At 36.5% G+C, this 16,906-nt stretch overlaps 1 protein-coding gene across 3 annotated transcripts in view; it reads left to right on the top strand.

The window, feature by feature from the left end:
* The window catches only part of ERBB4 (erb-b2 receptor tyrosine kinase 4), a 1,265,080-nt gene that overhangs the window by 1,007,209 nt on the left and 240,965 nt on the right, over positions 1 to 16,906 (top strand). For all 3 annotated transcript variants that reach the window (XM_049888936.1, XM_049888934.1, XM_049888940.1), the window contains one exon: positions 2,655 to 2,753. In XM_049888936.1, the coding sequence (XP_049744893.1) occupies positions 2,655 to 2,753 (99 nt within the window). The remainder of the gene's footprint in view (positions 1 to 2,654; positions 2,754 to 16,906) is intronic.

Below are 16,906 nucleotides of genomic sequence, written 5' to 3'. Positions count from 1 at the left end.
GCAGGTTCTATGCTGAGCCATGGGGCGAGTCAACAGAAAACTAGATATTAGAGCCTCCTGCCTTTTAGTTTCTGGTCTGTTATCAGTTGTGTCACATTGACAGCATTTAATGCAAGTGAGCAGATTAGCATGTCTCTGGAGAAGAGAGACATGCAAATCTGCTCACTTGCATTAAGAGGGGGAACCCTGGTGGCATAGTGGTTAAGAGCTACAGCTGCTAACCAAAAGTTCAGCAGTTTGAATCCACCAGGCAATCCTTGGAAACTCTATGGGGCAGTTCTAATCTGCCCTATAGGGTTGCTATGCATCTGAATTGACTGTACAACAATGGATTTGGTTTGGGGTTTGGAGAAGAGAGATGGAAACCCCGGTGGCTCAGTGGTTAAGAGCTATGGCTACTAACCAAAAGGTCAGCAGTTCAAATCCACCAGGACCTCCTTGGAAATGCTATGGGGCACTATGAGTCCGAATCAACTTGACATGGGTTATGGGGAGAAGGGAGGTAGAGATAAATGGCAAAATTTAAGTGTATTATAACAAACTTTTGTTTTTAAGATAACACAATTTTGGATTGCTCCTAGAGTATATAATCCCCTTATATTTTTTAAGATGATGTGATCTGGAAGTTGAATTTTATTCTAAACCATAAAAAAATCCTATAACTCAGGAATGAATGCCATTTAATGACATCTGTAAGGAACACTGTTACCCATTAAGAGATTTAATAATAAAGCTTTATTAATACTTTTATTGAGAGCAATTATTTGCTTGTTGTCCATGACAGTTTTACCTTTATTGAAATTATTTGTAAATGAAAGTTTATTGGAAGTTCCACAAGTATGTTTGAATTTTATTCTTAGGCTAGGTATGATTGATTATAATTTTAATCACTTTATCAGTTGTTACAAGGATATACTGTCTTACGTTATAAGGGATTATCCTTGACCACAGAAATGCAAGTTGGTGTAGCCAATTTTGGGGTTAATCTTTCCTCCTGGTTGAAGATATGCTGTATTTAAGCCTAAAGAGTTTAGCCAATATCATGGGTATCAGCATAGTTGAATTTTTATCTGGTCAGGCCTAGTAACTAATTAATATACTTACTTAAAAAGTAGTACAAATTAATTCAAACTCAATTCATATTCTTATTTTAAAGCTACAATTTAGGAATATTTTAATATTGGTATTATATCTTTATAATGTAATTCCTCCTGAGATTACTTCATTGAATAATGGTAAGCCTGGTTTCTACACTAGATACTGTCAACGAGAAAATGCAGCTTATAGGCCTTGGGGTTTTTTTTTTTTTTTTTCCTCCTTCTGCTTTAGAATTTTTTTTTTTAATTTACACCACAGGGAAGTTGATATATTATTTTGTTTTTGACACAGATTCCCGTATTCCCTCTTCTTGGAAGAACTCAATCCTTAAATTTACCTTCTAAGAATTAAAGTCTTTTTTCAATTTTATTATTATTATTTAATAATCCTTAGATATTCTTTGGATAACACAGCACGTATTGTTTAGAGTAAAAGAACCAAGAGAAAACCTTTTCTTTTTTTTCTTTTTCTTTACAACTATCTGATATAAGCAAAATAGGAAGTGGAGAAGGTCTATTTAGGAACAATAGGCATTTTTTTTTTTCTTCCATTTATTTCAATGTTGAAACTGACGTAATTAGTCTTTTATGATATCACAGACAATAGAATAAAATTTGAGTTTTCTTTTTTTCCTCATAACCACAATATTTGCATCTGTGACCATCTGGGACAATATGCTTTTTAAAAAAATATTCTTGTATAATCCGTGCATCCCTGAAAGTCTTATCAAACTTATTATCCTTATTCAAATATTCGAATTCAGGTTCTGAAGAAATTATTATTTAGCTTAATGTTGCACTTCACTTAAACTCTACCAGCTTTGTGCTTCCCAATTTATGAATCCTGCTCAGATATTATAATTACATTTCTGATACAAAGAGGGAACTAGCAATGGCCAATATAAATAAATGTTTAAAAATTATTTCAGAGATCATAAAAATTCTTGATACATGCATGTATACTAGTTAATAATATAGAAAAATTAAAGTGTGCTGAATGCCCTATAGTACTTGCCTTTGAAAACTAATTCTTAATCATCTTTGAAATTTAGTTTTTAAATCCATTGAACTTGAAGAACATGAGAGTTTTTAATTTTTTTTACTTGCAGAATAATTAGATAATACTATAGCTGAAAAGAGCTTTTAAAATTACTTATACGTATCTTCTAATTTACCAATGAGACAACTGAAGTTCAAGGGGAGTCTTGCCAAAGCCTTGAAATTCGTTGATCATGTGATCCAAATCAGATACTTCCTTTACTATCCAAAGCCTTTTCATGCATACAAATTGAAATTTACAAAAGCGTAAACACCTTGAAAGTAAAATACATATATTATTCATCTTCAAATTATCAAAGCATACAACAAAGTTGCCAAGTAACTTGTATTATAAGTGCTTAATACATGTTCTTTGAATGACTAAAAGAATATAGAACTCCATTTTTTTTTACAAAGTTTATAGGATGGGTAGCTAAATCAAATTTCATTTCTGGTATAAATGTTATATTTCTTAGTATAGATTTAATAAGAAATATATATATTTTTAATTTTCCAAAGGGCATTTGGGTACCTGAAGGAGAAACAGTGAAGATTCCTGTGGCTATTAAGATCCTCAATGAGACAACAGGCCCTAAAGCCAATGTGGAGTTTATGGATGTAAGTACAGACACCCAGACATTTATCTCCATTATTAAATAGATGACATTGAGAAAAAAAAAATGACTCTACAAGTTAGAAAGATTCTTCTCTGTAGACGTTATAATCTTATAATTAACGAAATTTCTAAGACCATTTCACATTATACTGTACTTTTGGGATCACCCCTGGTTCACAATTATCCTCCTACATAGATAGGATGCTAAAACTAACTTTTGAAATTTGGAGAGATTTACTATCCCCAAGGTGAATTATTTTCTATGTTGGAACTGTCATGTAATGTTTTCATGTTCTATTTTTTAATATAGCCAAATATCTCTCAAGTAAAAGCCATAGGCAATTTAACTGAAAATTCATTTAATAACCATAAATAACCAATTGTATTTAGATAGATAGCTGCCATCAAGTTGACCATGACTCATGTCAACCTTATATGTAACTAAACATTGCCCAGCCCTGTGCCATCCTCATGATTGCCAGCATGTTTGAGTCCATCATTGTGGCTATTGTGCCAACCCATCTCACCAATGGCTTCCTGCTCCGTCATTGGCCCTCTACCTCACAAAACATGATGTCCTCCTCTGGTGATTGATCCCTTCTAATTTTTTTTTTTAATAACATATTCAAAGCAAGTAAGTCAGAAAATGTGTTGTTGTGATCTGTAAGGTTTTCACTGAATAATTTTCAGAAGTAGATAGCCAGGCCTTTCTTCCTAGTCTGTATTAGTCTGGAAGCTCTATTGGAACCTGTCTACCATGAGTGACTGTGTGGGTATTCAAAATATTGGTGGCATAGCTTCCAGCACCACAGCAATACACAAACCACCACAGTACATCAAACTGATAGACAGGTTGTAGAACTGTATTTAAAAACCAGATATAATGAGTATATTTCTTAAAATTAGTTACAATGAATAGAATTAGGAAAATCGTGGTGGTAATAATAACAGTCACTAATACTTAAAAGTGTTTACTAAGTGCCAAACACTGTTCTAAATGATTTACAAATAATAACTCATTTAATTTTCACAACACAATAATTCAGGAGCCCAAGGTGCGGAGGTTAACCCAAGGTCACAAAGTAAGGTAATGGCAGATCTAGCCTTTGAGTTAGAAAGGTGGACTCTAGAGTAGGGGTCAGCAACCTATTCTTTGAAGAGCCATAAATAAATGTGCTGGGATTTGAGGGAATGTTGTCTGTCACAACTACTCCACTCTGCCCTTGCAATGGAAAAGCAACCATAGACAAATAAAAACATAAATTAATGTGTGTTCCAATAAAACTTTATTACAAAAACTAGCTGTGGGACAGAATTGGCCTGTGAGCCAAATTTGCTCTCAAGGGTTTGTGTGGTTATCCACTATGCCAAAACACATTTGGGAGTAGTGATGATATTTAAAAATGAATCTGGCTAGTCTATATTATTATGGTTATGATCTATTTTAGGAGCCCTGGTGGCACAATGGTTAAGCACTCAGCTGCTAACTGAAAGGTCAGTGGTTCCAATGCACCAGGAGCTTCATGGGGAAAAAGGCCCAGTGATCTGCTTCCATAAAGATTGTTGTTGTTGTTGTTGTCAGGTGCCGTTGAGCCTATTCTGACTGATAGCAACCCTGTGTGCAACAGAACAAAACACTGCTTGGTCCTGCACCATCCATAAATATTAGAGCCTAATAAACTCTGTGAGGCAGATCTACTCTGTCCTATTGGGTCACTATGAGTCGGAATCAACTCTAGGGCACACAACAATGATCCGTTTAGTTGAGATCATCAGTCAAGATTAATTTCTATAGTAAGTTAGTCTCTGTTTAAATTTGGTACTTACTTGAGCCGAAAATTCACACATGGAAATTAATTTTCTTCAGTCCAAATTTGGAAGACCTTATAGGTATAAAACTCCATCTGTGGAATAATAGGAGAGTTCTAGAGAAGAGAAGTACTTTAGAAGGTCAATCAGAACTTTGAAATTTCCCCTAAAAAATTTGTAGATTGAGCCATTTAGCAAATTTCAGGGGGTAGGATGGAATAAAACTATATATGTAGTATGCTGTTATTTTTTTCACGTTTAATACAAGGTGTCTTGCCAGGGGTCCTGTCAAAGACCTAGATATAGTCTCTCTCAGTCTCTTAGCATAATGTCTTCAGTAATAAAAATGATTTTGGTTTTTAAGTGACCTTCATATGAACGTTGGTACAAGCATATGCACTTTGACTTTTTTTATTTTAGGCGGGTGTCTTAGTTATCTAGTGCTGCTATAACAGAAATACCACAAGTGAATGGCTTTAACAAATTGAAATTTATTCTCTCACAGTCTAATAGGTTACAAGTCAAAATTCAGGGCGTCAGCTCCAGGAGAAAGCTTTCTCTCTCTGTCGGCTCCGGAGGAAGGTTCTTGTCCTCAATCTTCCCCTGGTCGAGGAGCTTCTCAGGTGCAGGGACCGCAGGTCCAAAGGATGCACTCTGATCCTGTTGCTGTTTTCTTGGTGGTATGAGGTCCCCAACTCTCTGCTTGCTTCTCTTTCCTTTTATCTCTTAAGAGATAAAAGGTGGTGCAGGCCACACCCCAGGAAACTCCCTTTATATTGGCTCAGGGAGGTGATCTGCATATGGATGGTGTTACAATCCCATTCTTCTAATCCTCTCAACATAAAATTTCAGTCACAAAATGGAGGACAACCACACAATACTGGGAATCATGGCCTAACCTAGTTGATATACACATTTTTTAGGGGGACATAACGTAATTCAATCCATGACAGAGGGAGTGCTGTATATTTCTACCCAGTTTATCTTCTAAGCTCTTCTGTAAATTTTACAGGAACTCAGACTGTGAACTTGAATAATTTACTTGTGTATAATACTCATCATTTTATGTAAGTCTACCTTTAGCTTAACTTATTATTGGTTATTATACAATAATCAACTGGTGCAAACACATTGCTTTGATTGGTTGGTGCCTGTGCCTTACCTGTTGCTAAATATTTTAAATATCACCCCTTGTTACATATCTATTGACATCTATCAAAGAGACATTGAGTCTAGTAACTAAACAATGCACTTCCTTCTATAGTTTTCTAAAACTTTTCACACTCTCAGTAGCTACATGTCCTGGCTTATATGCTGAAATTTAAAACCGAAATGCCTTTCAGTAATGTCACAATTAATCTCTTTGATTGCAATCATAGGTATAAATTTATGAAGGAATTCTGCTTAAATTCTAAACAAAGTATAAGTTATAAATAACATTGACGAGTAGAAAAACACTGTAGGTTAATATGTAAAACTGACAGAAAAAAGAGATCATGTCCAACTCAGACTGGCACCAAAGCTGAAATTCACAAGAATGCTAATAATCTCTGTGGGAGGCCCTGGACAGCCATTTTTGTCATATTTCCATGGAAACAGACTGGCAAAAGGGGTTAAGAGGCTACAAAATAATCACCTAAGAAAGAAGCTGTAAAAACCTCATCATGATTTTGAATGATTATTTGAAAGCTCCTAACCCCATCTTTTTTTTTTTTTTTTTTCTTCTCATTTGAAGTCTATCCCCATGGAAACAAGACTGGAGATGGCAGCATGGAGTCTTAGATTTCCTCTGAATTTTAAATGAGGCTCTGATTGAGCCATGAAAGGAGTCATTTTCCTAGGTGGTTGATGACTTTGGAAACCAACAGACTCTAAGGAGTCTCTTCTTTTTAGAAGCTAAAAAAACAGTAGGGAAAATATTTTGACTGTTCCTCTCCTACCTGTGGATAAATGCAAGAACATTAACAGATTGATGGACTGCTATTGGCACAGTTTCAATAAATAACAGGCAGAAATACTTCCTACTATTTTGGTGACTTCTTTGAAAACATTAGAAGGATAACATCAAAATAATTAGAACACAGTTTAACTGGTAAAATGATGAATTCACTATTTTAAATAGGCTGGTGTAATTTTTTTTCTTTTTTTATTGTATTTTAGATAAAGGTTTATAGGGAATTCATAATGGATTCATAATGACAGTAATAACACATTGTTTTTGGGTTTTGAGTAAAGAGCCAGCCCATTCTTTATTCCCGCACTGAACAACATTAAGAAAATGACTCTAAACTTCCACCATCATAAGAATGCCTGCTTTACAGAGCAAATTAGTTTCTTATTAAAAAATTAATACACATATTGTTTTGTGACTTTGGTTGCCAACCCCATGACATGTCAACACTCTCCCCTTCTCACCCTTGTATTCCCCATTACCAGCTTTCCTGTCCCCTCCTTCCTTCTCTCCCCTCCCCTGGGCTGGTATGCCCATTTAGTCTCATTTTGTTTTATAAACTAGTTGCCATCCAGTCGATTCCAACTCATAGCAACCCGATAGGACAGGGTAGAACTCCCCCACAGTTTCCAAGGAATGTCTGGTAGATTCGAACTGCCGTTCTTTTGGTTAGCAGCTCTACACTTAACCATTGTGTCAGCAGGGTTTCCACTTTGTTTTATGGGCTTGTCTAATCTTTGACTGAAGGGTGAACTAGGCTGGTATAATTTTAAGGCAGAGATTTCATACCTATATTCTCAGCTCATCTGTTATATGTATGGATTACTACAACTGCTTGAATAACATAGAAAAGCACAACATAAAGGTTTGTATGAGCAAATTTATCTTTAATTTGGACCCAAGTACTGAGTTGAAATCGCAAATATTTTCAAGTAACTATGTCAAAAATAGTATGTTTGACACATGGCTTAGTTTGGATTCTTCCAGAAGCAGAACTGAAACAAAGGTTTGACTGAAGTAGTTTATTTTATAGATAAAGGAAACATTCGTAGGGGAACGTGAAAATAAAACAGGAAGCTAGTTACCACCATGAGTGAATGGAGCGTCTTTCTACTGGAGAGATTCTGTCAGCCAATGTAGGACATACACCTTCTCCAGGAGAGAGGGAGCTGGGGTCTTTATACCAGATACTGCTGGTCATTGGCTGAGGGTTGCTGGGCTCAGAAGGGTAGGGTGGAAGGGCTGTCCCATCTGCTAAAGGTCACAAAGCAGGCTTCAGAAAGCCATTGGGCAAAGAAGGGCAACTGGAAGTCATCTAGTACAGCACTACCAAGTTCCCTGGTAGATCTTCCAAGGATACGCTTTAGAATTAAATAAGATATTCTGCTACATGATTCTTGCAAACTATGTATTTATGTGGAAACCCTGGTGTTGTAGTGGTTAAGTGCTTTGGCTGCTAACCAAAGGGTTGGCAGTTCAAATCCTGCAGGCGCTCCTTGGAAACTCTATGGGGCAGTTCTACTCTGTCCTATAGGGTCGCTATGAGTTGGCGTTGACTCGACGGTGCTGGGTTTTTTTGTTTTTTTTTTTTGATTTATGTATGTATGTAGCTGCATTTTAATGCATAACTCTTCTGCAAACTAGTGTATGTATATAATTATACGCATGTGTGTGTATGTGTTTTATATCATCTTACAGGAGGAAAATAAAGCTTGCAAAGACCATGGAAGCACATACTGTTGTTAAGCATTATATCCATTTTCTTCCCCAATACGATAAATATTATTAGATATTTCAGCTGTAGCTACTCTCTACTGGTTATTATAATATATGACATAAATTCAGCAACTTCCTGCTCAGAAATGCAGCACTATATCCTACACATCTATTGATATCCAAGGACAAAGGAGAGGCCTTTCAGAATTTCTTATAGTTTACAGGCAAAAGATAAATAAGGAACAGTTTGTATTCTATTAAATGCTACATTAAAGGCAATAGAAGAGGAATTTGGTCACAGGGCTGTTACTAAGTTCATCTGAAAATGTCTAATGGATTCATAATGACAATAATAACACACTGCCAGTGAATAGCCAATGCATTCTTCATTCCCACATTGAATGACATTAAGAAAATGACTCCAAACTTCTACCTTCATAAGAATGCCTGCTTTGCACAAGCTCCTAGTTCTTGTTTCAGATAGTCTCATTTTGTTAGAGAAAAGTAGGTTTTGTTTCGTTTTTTTGATTCATCCAAGTGGTGCAGAATACATACCTTTAAATGATATTATTGAGCAGGATTCCAGGAATTGGAGGATCACGGACTGTTAATATAAGACAGGCACTTTAGTTTGTCTGAATTCCCACCATCATCACATTTAAGCCCATCATCAGTTGACATCACGTTTGCTTCCACAGGGCATATATTTTTAAACATTCTGCCAAAATTATTGGTTTTCTGAAAAAAATTAATTAAGCCTGGAATGAAGAAATTCTCTAATTATCCTAAATTCAAGTGGCTGATCATTGATGCTTACTTAGTGCTTACCTGGATCTTTTTGGATTCAGTCTTCAGCTTCCCCATGCCTGGCCAACCACATGGTTCACAGAAAGGTAGTGCTAGGAAATGTGTTTTACATCATCCAAATGTCTTATGTTAATGGTAACTCTAAGTGATTAAAAGAGGGACAACTTGTTTCCCTTTTCCTATACTATAAAGAAATGTTATTTATTTTATCCAACTGTCACTTTTCTGTTTTCTTAAGAAATGTCCATGTGAAGTGTGTTTATATATTTCTCTTCTCTATATTGCCCTCATAATGTTAAAAATCTTGATGGGAGTTGGTTTACCTATCATCTAGTTGATATCATGGGAGGTAAGAAAAAAAGGGTTTATTGATACTATTTATGTTTTTGGAAACCCTGGTGGCATAGTGGTTAAGTGCTACGGCTGCTAACCAAAGGGTCAGCAGTTCAAATCCAGCAGGTGCTTCTGGGAAACTCTGTGGGGCAGTTCTACTCCGTCCTATAGAGTCGCTATGAGTCGGAATCGACTCAATGGCACTGGGTTTGGTTTTTTGGTATTTGTGTTTTTACTCAGATTTTATAGTAGACTTGCAAAATGATTTAAAAAAATATTTTGTTCCATAACTTTATTTTCATACTACATTTTCATGCATATGGCTTCCTATAGTTAAAAGTAACCCTTAGTTAAATTCTATATTAGTAAATATTAGTAGGTAGCGGATTTTTAAAACTTCACAATATTTAATCCAATTACATATTTTGGCCATATAGGTTTTTTTTATTTGCATATATGAATACACCTTACCTATTTTAGGGATAGATAAATACAGAACTCCTTTTTTTTTAAGCCCGTTACTTAGGTATCACAAGATGCTATGCTACCAGCATGTTTTCAAAAAGTATGTTAGCCAACCTTTTTTTCCTTAAGAAAAATTATAGCAATAAACTAAGAAAGCTTCTGGTTAGTTCCTTTCCTTTAAAAAAAAAAAAATCCTCAGAAAGAGACTATACAAACTTCATTAGAAACAGAATTAGGAGTCTTTTAAGGCTCTATTAAAAAAAAAAACAGTTCCAGTGACAAAAGTAGATTATTTCTGTTTTTGATGTATTTCATTGGCCCTTGTTCATGTCCTGTTAGTTCTATAAAACTCAGTCATCAGCAAAAGTAGCATCACGTAAATATGAAATCACTATTTCAAAAGCCCCATTCTTTATTTCTGCCTTTCTAGTTCATTTCCTCAAGGTACCACTTAAGGAATATTTTACCCTCTCAGATATTTACAATTCATTGTCTCTTCCCATTTCTCACTATCCCTAAGCTGCCTCCTATCCTCACATCCTTCTTTAGCCAACTTAGAGTCATGCCCCATAATTATAATCACATTCTTATAAAAACTTTCAACTTTCTTGTTTCTCAAGATCGTACTGTCAACAAACAATCCTGGAAATATTGAAGTATTTCAGGGCCAAGTCCTAGGTCTCTCCTCAATCTACATATTTCCCTTCGATTGTCTTCTGAGATCCTCAAATTCCATCTCTATCCCAATGCTTCACAAATTTACATCTCAGGAACAGACCTACGTTTTTTGAATCGAACCTCGTCTCTGTCCTTGGTTTTGCCATATTGAAATCTCAGAGGCATCCGAACTTTTATACCCAGAATAGAGCTCTTCATCTTCTCTTCTAAAGCTCTTCTGACTTGGATTTTGTCCATTTAAATAATGTCTATCTCCATACACTCTATTGTCCTGTCAGAAATGTTGGATTTACCCTTGATTATCATCCTCTGTATCTTGCACTTCCAATATTTATATCTTGCACTTCTAATACGAGAGCAACTACTGTGAGTCTATGCCAGAACAGGCATTTGGATAACACTCTCTTCATATTCCATTACCACCACTTTAATCCAAGCCATCAATTTCTTCAGCTTGAATTACGAAAATAGTCTCCAGTTTGATATCCCCACTTTTTACTGGTGGTGTTGTTGTTAGGTGCCATTGAGCCAGTACAACAGAACAAAACACCACCCAGTTCTGTGCCATCCTTACAATCATTGCTGTATCTGAGCCCACTGTTCCAACCACTTTGTCAATCTATCTCATTGAGGACCTTCCTTTTTTTCACTGTCTACTTTACCAAACATGTTGTTCTTCTCCACGGACTGGTCCCTCCCAAAAACATGGCCAAATTACATGAGATGAAGTCTCATAATCCTTGGTTCTAAGAAGTACATTCTGGCTGTACTTCTTCCAAGATAGATTTGTTCATTCTTTTGGCAGTCCATGGTATATTTAATATTCTTCACCAACACCATAATTCAAATGCATCAATTCATCTTCAGTCTTCCTTATTCATTGTCCAACTTTCACATGCATATGAGGTGATTGAAAATACATGGCTTGGGTCAAGTTCACCTTAGTCCTCGAGGTGACATATTTGCTTTTTAATACTTTAAAGAGGTCTTTTGCAGCAGATTTGCCCAATGCAGTACATCATTTGATTCTTGACTGCTGCTTCTATGGGTGTTGATTGTGGATCCAACTAAAATGAAATTCTTTTATTGATTGATTGATTGATTGTGCTTTAGGTGAAAGTTTACAAATCAAGTCAGTCTCTAATACAAAAAACCATACACACCCTGCCGTGCACTCCCAGCTTCTCTCCCCTTATTCCTCCTCTCCACCCTGCATTCCCCGTATTCATTCAACCAGCTCCAGTCCCCCCCCCCTTCTCATCTTGCCACCATGCAAGAGTTGCGCATATGGTCTCATGTGTCTACTTGAGCCATGAAGTTCACTCCTTACTGTCATCATTGTCTATCTTATAGTCCAGGCCAATCCCTGTATGTAGAGATGTTTTGGGAATGGTTCCAATCTTGAGCTTTCAAAGTGTCCAGGGACCATGACCCCATCAGCATTCCTCTGATCTCAGTCAGACCATTGAACCTGGTCTTTTTACAAGAATTTAAGACCTGCATGCCACTGTTCTCCTGCTCCATCAGGGATTCTCTGTTGTGTTTCCTGTCAAGGCAGTGATTGGTGATAGCCGGGCACCATCTAGTTCTTCTGGTCTCAGGCTGATGGAGTCTCTGGCTTATGTGGCCCTTTCTGTCTCCTGGGCTCATATTTACCTTGCATATTTGGTGTTCCTCATTCTCCCTTGCTCCAGGTGGGTTGAGACCAATTTATGCATCTTAGTTGGCTGCATGCTGGCTTTTAAGACCCCAGATGCCTCTCACCAAAGTGGAATGCAGACTGTTTTCTTAAGACATTTTGTTATGCCAGTTGACCTAGACGTCCCTCAAAACCATGGTCCCCAGATCCCTGTCCCAGCTACTCTGACCTTCGAAGCTTTTGGTCATATTCAGGAAACTTCTTTGCTTTTGGCTTAGTCCAGTTGTACTGACTATCTCTGTGTTATGTGTTGCCCTTCCCTTTACCTAAAAAAATTTTTGTCTACTACCTAGTTTGTGAAAGAATATTTTCTTCTGTGTTTAAACTTTATCTAGAGTTCTTATAACAGTGGTCTCATCCAATGTTTGTCCTTTTGCAATTGACTGATTTCACTCAGCATAATGCCTTCCAGATTCCTCCATGTTATGAAATGTTTCATAGATTCATCATTGTTCTTAATCATTGCATAGTATTCCATTGTGTGAATATACCATAATTTATCTATCCATTCATCTACTGATGGGCACCTTGATTGCTTCCAACTTTTCGCTATTGTAAATAGTGCTTCAGTGAACATGGGTGTGCATATATCTGTTAGTGTGAAGGCTCTTGTTTCTTTAGGGTATATTCTAAGGACTGGAATTGCTGGGTTGTATGGTAGTACTGGACGGCACTGGGTTTTTTTTTTTTTTATGGTAGTACTATTTCTACCTTTCTAAAGAAGTGCCAAATTGATCTCCAAAGTGGCTGTACAATTGTACATTTCCTCCAGCAGTGTATAAGTGTTCCTGTCTCTCCACAAACTCTCCAACATAAAATGAAATTCTTGACAACTTCAATCTTTTCTCCATTTATCATGATGTTGCCTATGGGTACAGTTGTGAGGATTTTTGTTTTGTTTATGTAGAGGTGTAATCCATACTGAAGGCTGTAATCTTTGATGTTCATCACTAAATGCTTCAAGTCTTCTTTGCAAGGTTGGGTCATCTGCATGTCATAGATTGTTAATGAGTCTTCCCCCAATCCTGATGCCAAGTTCTTCTTCATGTAGTCCAGCTCCTCAGCTTATGTGTTCAGCACACAGACTGAATAAGTATGGTGAAAGGATGCAACCCTGGCACACACCTTTCCTGATAGTAAACCATGCAGTATCCCTTTGTTGTGTTCGAACGACTGCCTCTTGGTCTATGTACAGGTTCCTCAAGAGCACAATTAGGTGTTCTGGAATTCCCATTCTTTGCAATGTTAGCCATAATTTGTTATGATCCACACAATCGAATGCCTTTGCATAGTTAATAAAACGCAGGTAAACATCTTTCCGGTGTTCTCTACTTTCAGCCAAGATCCATCTGACATCAGCAATGATATACTTTGTTCCACATCCTCTTCTAAATCTGGCTTGAATTTCTGGCAGTTTCCTGTCAGTGTACTGCTGCAATTGTGTTTGTATTACCTTCAGCAAAATTTTATCCCCCCACTTTTTAATACAGAAATTAAATTGTATCACTCTTCTACATAAAACCTTTTTAGTGGTGTCACTAAAGTAAAATAAAATACCAGATACTTAGCACACAGAATTCCTGATTACTTCCTCAGTTTTCTGTCTCTTCACTGACTTTCTTTCAGCTCCTCTTACAAGTGAAGTAAATCCGTGACTACCACTTTGATAGCTTTAACCCCCATTCAACCTAATTAACTCCTAGTTAATCTTATCTTCCTAGCTTCAGTATACTTCCTCAAAGATTCCCTTTCTGATCCCCATGTAGTTTATATGGAAACCATGGTGCCATAGTGATTAAGTGCTACAGGTATCTGTATTATTTATCCCTGATTTATTTCTAAAAACTCAGTTTAATAGCTGTTTTAAATCAGTTACGACTCTGTAGATAAGGTTTAATACACCCTCTGAAAGCTCTTTAAGAGGGAAAAACCCTTGTAAACTTTCTCCTATGCATGGAGGAGGCCATTAACCTCCTCTAGTGGGGACCTTCAGACTCCTTCCTTGTGAATGTTTCCATTATATGTTGAAGGCTGGTACTGGGTTTCATTCCTAGCTTCTTACTCTTGAGTTCCTTGGATAGTGTTTGCTCCACAAATAAAAATCTTCAGTTAGAAGGACCGCCTTGTCTTCTGCCTATTTATTTCTGTTCCTTTAGAAATAAGGGTACAGAATGAGACCCTATATAAAAAGAAGGAAAAAAATGTTGATTTACCACATATTTTGGGAAATAAATGTAATTGGTACTGTCATTATAAAATATTCTTGCTAGTGACACTTTACAATTGAATTTTAGTAGGTAGCCTAGAACCTGAACTTTAAATATTGACTTACCAAACCAAAACCAAACCCATTGCCTTCAAGTCAGTTCCGACTCATAGTGACCCTATACTTTATGAAACCAGGCAAAGTATTTCACAAGTTTTGTGTTCAGTGGGCTTAATTTCTCTCCTAAAGCTCTTAAAAGAGACTAGTCAAGTCCAGTGCAGGTTGCTTTCTGTAAAGCCTCAACATGTGACTCAGTGAGGCCTTACCAAGTGCTTTTTGACTGCCTTTGTTTCTCCAGAGCATTTTATGAATTTCCATGAATGAAAGGATATTTCTCAAGAGCACAGAGTTTATTATACTAATATTTAAATTTGGTGAATGGAAGTCAGTAGTCTGTTAAAGGCATTGCTTTTCATATTGTAAGTATTTTCCAGCTCTCTAAACTTTGCGGTTTGGGGAATTTCATACATGATTGATTAAAGGATGGGTTGCCATGCCTCACAGAGCTGCAGGAGGAGAGTTAGACTGATCATGGGCAGTTTCAGATTCCGATCTGAACGGTATTTGGTAATTTGATGGTTTTAAGAAAAATTCCCGCTCAGTTTGGCAGCTTGTCTAGAAGAAGCAGTTTATAAAATACAAAGATTGTGCAGAAAACGCAGGTGGAAAGCTTTTGCCCATAGGGAAAACAATGACCAGGGAATAACATTTCCAGAAAAATTTCAAACATAACAAACCTTGATATGGATGGTTTGTTAACACTCTGTTTACAGATTCAAGTATATAAAATATTGATTCTGCAGAAGGAAGGGCCCATCTGAATAAAATCCTGGTTTGCATACTGTGGCATAAAATGATTTTAGTTATTCATATGACAGTAATTTGGTTCAGAGAATGAAGGCTTAATATGCTGTGATATTTGCAGTATAGTGTGCCTGTTTGTATGTGTGTATGTATGTATATATGCATCCAGTAGAGTGAATATATGTTATGTATGTAATCATTTTAAATGGTATCTATTATGTCATTTTAAATGATATATTTATATATGTTCACTCTACTGTGGCGTAATGATAGACGGTAAATACACTCTCCATCTTATTTTTTAAAATATACCTTTGAAATTTAATGACATCATTTAGGTAATCAACTATTAGAATGATCACACAGCTAATGTTGTCAGAAATTGTATTACCTAAGTGAGTACATGGAAACCCTGGTGGCGTAGTGGTTAAGTGCTATGGCTGCTAACCAAAGGGTTGGCAGTTCGAATCCACCAGGCACTCCTTGGAAACTCTATGGGGCAGTTCTACTCTGACCTATAGGGTCACTATGAGTCGGAATCGACTCGACAGCACTGGGTTTGGTTTTTGGTTTTAAGTGAGTATGTTACAAAAACGTCTCCAAAATTTTGTTATGATAATTTTTTTTTTCAAAATGATCAAAAGAATTCCTCATTCTACCTTAGATCACTCCTGTATTAGTCATAGTTTGTGTATATTTTTTGCAAAGCATGGACTGTCAGAAACAAAACAAGCTGACAATGGGCTTGCATTTACCTGGTTGCATCAAAAGAAGTTGTGAACAGAAACTTCCCTGGCATTGTCTCCATCCCATCATCACCTGTAAGTTAACAGAGTAAAGATTTACTGAAGTTGACAAAGTTCGCCCGAGGTTGCTAGAGATCTTACTGTTCAGAATTTAACTTCCCATTCAACGGGGAGTCACTAATGCTGAATCACAAGTGGTATGATTGGATGTGACCATTTCCCTCTACATTAGCTAAAGAAGCTATGCAAACGAAGATAAATTTGAGTAATGTTTTATTTGTAGAAATCTTTTTTTTCTTTTTTAACTACAAGACCTAATTGTACAATAAAATATGGAAATGGACTATGCTGGATTCTAACAAAAACTTTTAGCTTAATACCGTACCAAGGCTGGAGTGAAAAGGGATTAGTCTAGCATTAAATGTCTCAAGTCTTATTACCTGAGAAAGGAATAAGATGTTATCCAATAAGTCAACTATTAATAACAACATATTTTGAAAATTTCTAGAACCATCTGACAGAATATGTAAAATCAATATGTAAAACTCACATTAAAAATTGAAGAAAGAAATGCCTTTTAGCATCTAGTTTGAGCCACAAGATTGCCTACAGTTGGCCATTGTCATGCCTATTTATGAGGAGAATAAAGCTTACAGATACTGCTGACATCATTTTTCTCACCCCAAAGCTACTTAGAGAAGACAGGGCCTGGATTTGAACTGAAAGTTCTCTGGCTTCAAACAAAGTCAGCTGGCTGCTCCTAAAAGTACTCTAAACCCCCGAAAAGCAAACCCATTGCCATCTTGTAGATTCCAACTCACAGCGACCCAGTAGGACAGAGTAGAACTGCCCCATAGGGTTTCTAAGGCTGTAATTTTTAA

The sequence above is a fragment of the Elephas maximus genome, chromosome 6, assembly GCF_024166365.1.
Source record: "Elephas maximus indicus isolate mEleMax1 chromosome 6, mEleMax1 primary haplotype, whole genome shotgun sequence".
Classification (NCBI taxonomy): Eukaryota; Metazoa; Chordata; class Mammalia; order Proboscidea; family Elephantidae; genus Elephas; species Elephas maximus.
The sequence above is the reverse complement of the archived record's forward strand: the minus strand, read 5'-3'. Positions and strand labels throughout refer to the sequence as shown.